The 8806-nt window shown below is 36.2% G+C and overlaps 1 protein-coding gene across 2 annotated transcripts in view; it reads right to left on the bottom strand.

The window, feature by feature from the left end:
• Positions 1-735: 735 nt before the first annotated feature.
• RCAN1 (regulator of calcineurin 1) overlaps positions 736-8806 on the bottom strand; it is a 41407-nt gene continuing 33336 nt past the window's right edge. For both annotated transcript variants that reach the window (XM_052674038.1, XM_052674040.1), the window contains exons 2-4: positions 7409-7582; positions 6311-6470; positions 736-3459 (exon numbers count right to left, since the gene is read on the bottom strand). In XM_052674038.1, the coding sequence (XP_052529998.1) occupies positions 3296-3459; positions 6311-6470; positions 7409-7582 (498 nt within the window). In that variant the 3' untranslated portion in view covers positions 736-3295. The remainder of the gene's footprint in view (positions 3460-6310; positions 6471-7408; positions 7583-8806) is intronic.

The following is an 8806-nucleotide window of genomic DNA, read 5'->3' as shown; positions in this document are numbered from 1 at the left end:
AAACTGCTGCTGGTTGAAATTGTGGAGCAACTTACCTTATTTTATTAGGTTACGTAAGGATCAAGTTATTCTGGTTACTCTACATAGGAGTTCCCTTGGATTGGTCTGCTACTGATGAGCAGCAAAACCCTGCTATTTCAAATAACTTCTGTTTATGGGGCAATTTATTACAGATATCAATTCTTCTCAGTCGTAAGTACTGAGAAGAATGATGAGCATTAATATCAATAAATCCTTTCTGCCATGAGAGGATTTCTTCCATCCTAAGGAGTAAAACTTTCAAAGCATTTTTGCATGTGCTTTGCAACTCAGCACACTGGATTACTGGATAAAGCCATAGAAATGCTGACGTTTTCATATTCCGAGAGCTTTAAAAATAGAATTATTCATGCTGTAGAAGAAAACTAGTAAAGGTGTAACAGAATGGTAAAGTGTTGATACTGTTATTAAGAAGCACATCAACTCCTGACACAGAACCATCAGTTTTTAACTGAAATATTTTGGACTATTTCATTTATTAGTAGATTCTCATACTTGCATTAAGATCATGTAAGTCACTTAAGCAGAAGGTTGGGAAGTCTTTCTCTATGCATAAATTTATTTAGTGCTAATGATGTGACCTGGAACGATATTCTTATCAATTGTTACTTACTCAAACCAGCAATGTTTAAGAGGCCTAAAGTTCAGATTGTGGCGCAAAATCTTTGAATAGTTACATGTACAAATACCACAACATTACAAGAAGACAATAAAATATTTTAATTTAAATATGCCCCATACTATACAATTGTATAAAATACCAATGCAATTAATTAAGCACTCATTTAACCAGGTTTTTTTTAAGAAAAAAAACAGGGCAAACAATATATTGTAGTAATAATAACAGAAGGTGACACACGCCAAGATACACAATCAGAAAAGACAGGCAGATTACTGTCTCACCATCTTTGCTTACAATTACAATCAGAAGAATACACTGCAGCCATCCCAAGTCTCCCATCCATGGTTTCCAGTGTCCACCTTCATTAGGCAGATATTAGGGTAATAGTCTGGGAAGATCACATTGGTAATTCTTTAACATTCTTTATTTTTAATTGAGTATTAGCACTGCTTTCTTTGGATTGCCAGGAAGCAGAACAGAAACTAAGTTGCTAATGTAAAATTAATGCAAAACTAATGCTTTGACTGGTAATCATGAACAGACAGAAAAAGGACCAAACAGACATATTTCAACAATTTCAAGTTGCATGAAGTAAAACACTAAAGTCCAGTAGCAATTTGAGAAACATGGAAAAAATCTTGGAAAGGCTTGAAGACAGTTGTGGCAAACTAACAGGATTTCTCTCCATTTTATTTATTTTGGGGTGTTAAGAAGCAGTAGATGTATTTAGCTGATTGTTACTCATTAATAAGGCAAATAACCTTAAGCACCTTAACTTGGAGAGAGTGCCACTTAATTAGGTTCAAGATAGACACCAACTGTCAGTGTTTGGTATGCCCTGTAAACTGAAACAAACAGAACAAAGATCGTAAGTAAATGACCTTTAAAAGATTCCTGTTCTCTTTGGTCACAGGATATCAGTCTCTGTTTTGCTTAGTGTAATGACAGGCCTTCAACAAACCACTTACACACCGCACCACAGCTTGGAATGGCTTTGTTACACAACTTGCTTCACTAGTATTTTATTTAAAAAACAAGATGTGAGCCTGGACATTTAAGTCCATGTTTGCTTCAAATGGCACTGAATTGATTTCTTTAAGTCCAGCTATGAAAGTCATCCTCAGACCAAGTGCGGCAAAAGTGAATCAACGCGGAACCAAACAGCTTGGATTTCTAGAAACATTTTGAAAAGCTCCAAACATCCCCTTTCTAAAAATGGTCAGTGATATTTTCCCACAGATAGCAGTTACTATCTCTTAAAAAAAAAAAAAAAATAAATACATCAAAGTGAAGATTTCCATTTTAAAAAAACAAATAAGAAAATACACTCCTGCCATCTTTTGCCAAACCTGCATGTCATGACCTAGTGTTTTTACACACTAATATATTTTAAAAAAACCCTAAAGCTTTTCCCATGTGTACCCAATACTTAAGTATGCATCATTACTTGGCGTTAAGCATTTCTAAATACCAGCTCAGAAGCAAGGCTAAGAAAGTATATACTTATGGACATACAAAGCCAGTAGAAAAAGATACAAGTGTGCAGCTTGTAGAACAGTTAACATCAGGAATGAATGAAGAAAAGGCACTCCATCTCTCTTTGCTGTTCTACACACTGTGTGCAATTTTTCAATCCCTGTTAAATCTATTTCAACAATGCAGATTTGCTTACTGGATAATGCTCTCATTCTCTCCATTACCATTGTTCTCACTGAAAATGTACATTGCTGTGAACACACAACATTAGCTTTGTTTATACATTTCAGAATACTTTTCTTTAATCCAAGTGAGAAAGTTAAAGTCACTGAAGAAAAGTTATCCAAGATATAAATTATTTTAACTTAAATAATTTTAAAACAAGTTATTTAAACCACTTTCCTATTGCACATTTTTTTTTCTACAGCTTTGCCTGACAAAATCCTACATAGGCAGTTAAAAGAGTCAAATTTTAAAAGCACAAGTTACATAGCACCAAAGGAGGGTGCCAAACAAACTGTATGCCTGCTGAAATATGAGTGCCCATATAAACAAATATAAATATATATGTATGTACACATCTAGTAGTAAGTTCAGGATGCTGAGATAATAAATACTTTAAACAATTTCCCAGATCTCCAAAAGCATGTGAGAAACTATAGAAAATAATGCAAAGTTACTTTAGAAGACCAAGAATACACATGCACAAAATCTATTATATGAAAAAGATTTACAATTCCAAATATTTTACCTTTAAAACCACCTCTGTTATCGCTATGTACACCACACAACGACTAGCCTACTAGTTTGAGGATTTATGTGAGACAGAACAAAGAAATCTTCCCCCACTGCTTTATAACAGAAAAGCCTACAGTACCCCCCCCAGAAAGAACCCAAAGTTTGTCTTATTAGGTCTCAAAATGTCATTTTCTGCCTATCCTTCGTTCCCAGAGATCTGGGAACACACTCATGGTATCTTTCAACCTGCAGCATTAACAATAAGGATGAAATTTCCTTTATTTTTTTCAGAGCAAACTTACTTTGGAATTTCTCCTACTACAACTGCTGCTGTTGCCACCAAAGCTGTGACCTGCTGTTTCCACAGTAAATGTTTTCCTTTCATATGCCTACTTGCAACCCTTGAAAACCTGTAGCAGTTCAGCTTAAATGGGAAGGAGTATAATCCGGTCTTCTTGTTTGAATAATTTTTGGTTTGGGTTTCTTTATTTCTTCTTCCACATCGTTTTCCTGGTCACTCTCACATACGTGGACAACAACACTAGGGGTAGTATCAGTGGCAGCATGTAGCTCATACTTATCTCCTGGAAGTTAGAAAATTAACAAAACTAGTCAAGAAATTTTATAGACAGCTATGAAAGACATGCTAAAAAACAAAAAGGACTCATTCTTTAAATGTTATCTGTGTAAGTAAAACATTGATAACAAAAAGCCTGATGCCACAGAACATTCGATGGTGCAGACAAGTGTATTACTAACTGCCATATTTACCTCCCAGAAGTGTTTAAGGTCTGTTTTCAAAGCAACAGCACTCAGCTGCTCTCTTAAAAAGAGAGTGCATATATGTTATATATATATATGTATAAAAAGAGTAACTATAAGAAAATATCTCTGTACAGGCTTTCAAGAAAGTGTTCTATATGAGCTGTCCTGAGATTAATTGGAGTGTTTACTGTTTTGTATTGTGCTTTTTTGTTGTTTGTTTTTACTGTAAAGCACACAAAGCATCCACTGTATCATGCAGACAGCTTTTCTCAGTGCTGACAAAACCACAGAATCCTCCTTACTCCCAAAAGCTTTTACACTTAATGAGGCTGAATGCACTTCTGCCCACCTCTCACAGAGATGCTCTGATACTGTTCTGGCATTCTGTGAAGCAAGAGCTAGACAGCAGGCATCATATGAGGTGAAACACTGAGATACAATACAACCACCGTGTAGATGTGCTATGATATGAGTTTGGTTGACTGCTGATTTGAAATCTGTTTTTGCTACAAGATAAATAATTGCATCTAAACAGAGAGAAAGAGCAAACTATTTCTTTCCTCCATTTCCCTCATCAGCTCCCCTTATTCATTTTTTTTCTTGTTACTTTAGGCTCATAACCTCTCAAGTGGGGAATACAATTTTAAGACTATTTTAGTGATCAGTTGTTTGAGAGAACTAATATAAGCTGCAGGCTGTGGCGTGCCAAGGCTCTAAAGTGGTCTCTGCTCTGTCTTCTGGAGGACTGCAGGAGGGGGAAGTGGCAAGAAGAGCAATTCCACAGAGAAGAAGAGGTAGAGCCTTAAAAGGCTCAACATTCACAATATATGTGAAAAACCTCATGGGAGAAAGGGATCACAGATCTGCCAGTGAGCTTACTGTAATGCATCTTAATAACATAACTTGCAGGGGAAAAAACAACCAGTATTTTTTTTTTAATAGATTAGCAAACTTTTAAATATTTAAGACATATATATTTCTTCCTGGTATTGCCAAAACTTAAAAGGAAAGCAGCAAGCTGCAAGCAATCTCTGAACGTTAATAAGATCAGCAAGCTGTAGTGCTATTTATTTATTCCAAGTGCTTCATCAAAAACAACTTTTATTCCCATGAGCGCTGTCTTATGGGATTTCTGTTTCAAAAACAGATTTCGTGAGAATAAAATTTAGGATGTCAGAACTACTCTTGATGGATGGTTTCAAATCACCATATAACAAATAACAAAGGCTCACACGCTTTGTGTATATGCTTCTGCATAACCAAATGATTTTTGGAAGTATTTTATACCCTTACTTCTAACTGTGATATTTCTCCTATAAAACATTCTTGCCACTATAATTCATTTACTATTTAAAATATGGTACTTATTAAAGAACGGCAAATAATCCATCCCAGTTTTTACCCCAGTATAAACATAGATATCTGTCTCTCCACAGACTGCAAGGGTATGAACTTTCAGAGTTCAGAAAAATTCCCTTGTGGTCTGAGTCAAATTACTTTCATTAGGAACTGCAGATTTCACCTGCATGCAGTCAAGCTACTACACAAACGAGCTACGACTGCAAGGTTGGTGCATGAGGAGCTACAAGTTCTTTCCCCTCCTCTTCCTCTCCTTCCTACTGATGTAATAAGGTGTGCTCCCTAAGCAGGCAAACATATAAAGAATATTGCAGTAAAGTGATACTATAAACTATAGCAGTATCAAAGATACAATACAAACTAACTATAGCCAATTGCTCCCTCTCCTAAACCCAAGAGGACAGTTGTGAACAGGTCAAATCAGATTTGTATGTTTTTGGAAATAAAATTTCTACCAACTCTCATTCAGTAGCTTGTTTTAACTGAGATATAAATGGACATAAAGGAATGTGATCATATTAATCCCTGAACCACTCTCAAAATGATTTAGTTTAGCAGAATGTTATATATAACTCATGACTACTTGGTTTAAAATGTGGGTACCTATCTGTGATGCTATGTATTTTTAATAAATGGATGTATTAACATCCTACATGGTTGAAATAAAAAGCAACTAATGAGACAGCACTAGAAATAAATGGTAGTAAACAATGTTAATTTTAACATCTCCTCTGATTTGGACAGGGAAAGGTAGAAAGGAAGCATTTTTTTTTTCCAGGGGAAAGCAACCTTAAAGCTTCCAATAAATAAATGAACTGCAGCAGATGAAAATACCGAGGAGTTGGGAGCGGCGGAAACTTCTTCCTCTTAAATCCAGAAGAAAATTAGTGCCACAAACTACCATAATATTCAGACAGCAGTATGTGTAGGAGAGAAACTATCTCAGAATGCAAACAAAGGTAATTCAAACGCAGATCTATACAACTGTTAACTGTTTTACTGTCCTATCCCTGCAGAAGGTGTGCCACTACCCAGCTTCCTCTATGTTTAGGAAGTCGCTTCTTGATTCTTGCTTGATGAACAAGCTAATATATTGCTGAAGCGACATTCCTGCTGTTTGTAAATCTCAAAACACCATATTGTTGAGGCCCAGGCCCTTCAAATGATCCTGTGGAGTTACAGTGTGTGTAAGAAGTTCATATCTTCCTTTTTCAGATATTACCAATGTAATTGCTACGCAGTAATTCATTCAGAAAAAAATCTAGACATTCATTTCAAAACGCACATATCTGTGCTTCTAACGCTTCTTACCTGGCCCTAACTTGGAAATAGCATATAAAAGGTCATAGTTAATCACAGGGGTAGCATCTTCTACTTGCTTCCAACCAACAGGTGGAGAGGCAGGAGGTGAAATCAAGAACTGTTTGTCTGGATTTGGTGGTGCCAAATGTGAGCTTCCAATGTGTAAAGTCTGAAAAAAAAAGCGATAAAAGACCAGAGCTATTCTACTGTCATCAATGAATTCATTATTAATGAGGAATTTTAAGGTTTGGGTTAGATGTTATGCTGTAACAGGCACTCAAGGTGGCAGCACGTAACAATAGTATTGAAGAGAGCTATATGAAAGACCCAGTATACAAAGTACAGACAAGTCATCACATCCATTTACTCTGATGGAACATGCAATGAAGTGTGCACATCTGCATCTTCTCATTATGAAGTTTTACAAAACTTTCACCAGAAAGTATTTGCCCTTAAAATACTGAGGTAGGAGGAAGCTGGATATGGGCTTTAAAGGCAAATGGCGTTGAAACTTATTACCACAAGGGAGAGTGGTGAGAATTCTAGAAGGTATATAAATAAACTGGCTCCTTCAGGATTGTCCCTAGGGACATCTGAAACAGACACACACAGGTTAATTTTCCCATTAAATGTACGGAGGAAAATACATAGCAGCTACCAAAAAGCACCCAGATTACCACATCTTAAGCAGTAGATGCTAGCTAGTCCTAGAGCTGCATTGAAGGCAATGTAGAAGTACAAACAATCTGCAGTAGTGAGAGCCAGATCAACAGGTAGGAGTCCTCAACATGTGCTTCTACTCTTCAGATTCCCTTACAAACTATTTGAGCATCTTACTGTGTGTGTACTGCTGCCAAATACACTCGGCTTCCCCCACCCAGTGGAGTTCTATCTTTGACTATGTTGATTACTATCATCTACTCTATTTCCCCAAGGGTATCAAACCAACAAAGAGACATAAGTGCAAAGTATGCTACATATAGCTTGGGAACAACCTAATCAAACCAAAAATTAAGTGTTCATTAACATGTACTGGAAACCTGTGGAAGCTTATCACTATTTAGCTATGCTTTAGTACACTGCAATGATAATCACAAAAAGACATACCTGAGCAAAATACAGTTTTATTTCCTTTCCAAGGAACTCTGTCTTGTGCAGCTGGACTCTGGCATCTGCCGCAGACAAAGGGTTACTGAAATTTATTCGTACTCTTTTGAAGCTCTTAAAATACTGAAAGGTGATATCTCTGTCATATGTTCTAAACAGCGATTCAAATTTGGCCTGAAACGAAAGGACCAAGAAGAGTCAACATGCAACACCGTGCACTTCTCTGAAGAAACACAGACATAAACTGTAATTGCTAGAAGGAACACACCAGCGCTCTTGAAGATTAATATCATTGTTATAGCTTAGGTTTCTTTTTCTTATTATCTACTTATTATTAATTTTTCTAACCTATCACTTTCTGTACTAGCTTTTCCATTTCTTATTTAAAAATAGCTTATTATCAGTGTCTTATTTAGCAGTATAATAGAAACAGTAGTATTGTTAAGGTGTTGAAAAGAAATGCTTGCCTTACGAAATTAATATTGAAAGGCCTGGAAAAGAGTCTGCTAAGCACATCTTTGTCTAAGTGTGCAATTCTCAAGGAAAGCAGTACAAGACTTTTAACAGAAAAAAAGGAAAAAATCCTATTTGCACACTAAATGTAATTTTCTTCAGTGACTCAGCACACATAATAAAGGTCACGAACATCGCCTTTTAAAACAGCTGTTGCTTTCATTTAGGAAAATGAACGTTAAGAAAATATATTATTACTGAATACAGATTTAATAGCCTCTTCTATTTCTGGAGCTCAATTCTAAAGAAGCTCCTAACTACATCTCCTAAAAAGACCTAAGCAATAACCACAGAGCTTCTGAAGGTCCTCTGACACATTCTGAGTTTTGACTGCGTTCTAAGTACAGGAGTCAAACCAAAATCTCATGCCTTTACAGAACTGCAGCTGACAGGATGTTGCTATCCTAACTGCATGAAAAAGCTAAAGATGACCAACAGTTGGTCATGTCCTTGTTGCACTGGATGCCTGTGCTCCTAGGGCACCTGTGCAAATGTGACTTAGATTATTTTTACTTTTTAGATAAAGAATTTATTTATTTGAGGATGCCAAGTCAAAGGAGGAAGAAGCGTTGAACATTTTGAAGCTGGCATACTCTTGCGAAGTGTTTGTGGCTCACATTAGGACACAATCAGTTACAGTGGTGGAGATGGATTGAGCATGCTGGTATTTCTGGTATTTTCTCTTCATAAAAGCTTGCTGAAAGTTGAACATGAAGCTAAAATATGCAAATATATAGAACTGCACTACCTTTTTTTTTTTTCTTTTCTTTTTCCCCTTTCTTTTTCTGTTTTTATTTTGAATTAGTAGGAAAAGCAACAGATTACATAAGAGGGCAGCGATTACTTCAAAAATTTCATTTTCCTTTCCAAAGAGTTCTGTTCCAC

Source organism: Tympanuchus pallidicinctus, unplaced genomic scaffold (assembly GCF_026119805.1).
Source record: "Tympanuchus pallidicinctus isolate F22 unplaced genomic scaffold, pur_lepc_1.0 scaffold14, whole genome shotgun sequence".
NCBI lineage: Eukaryota > Metazoa > Chordata > Aves > Galliformes > Phasianidae > Tympanuchus > Tympanuchus pallidicinctus.
The sequence above is the reverse complement of the archived record's forward strand: the minus strand, read 5'-3'. Positions and strand labels throughout refer to the sequence as shown.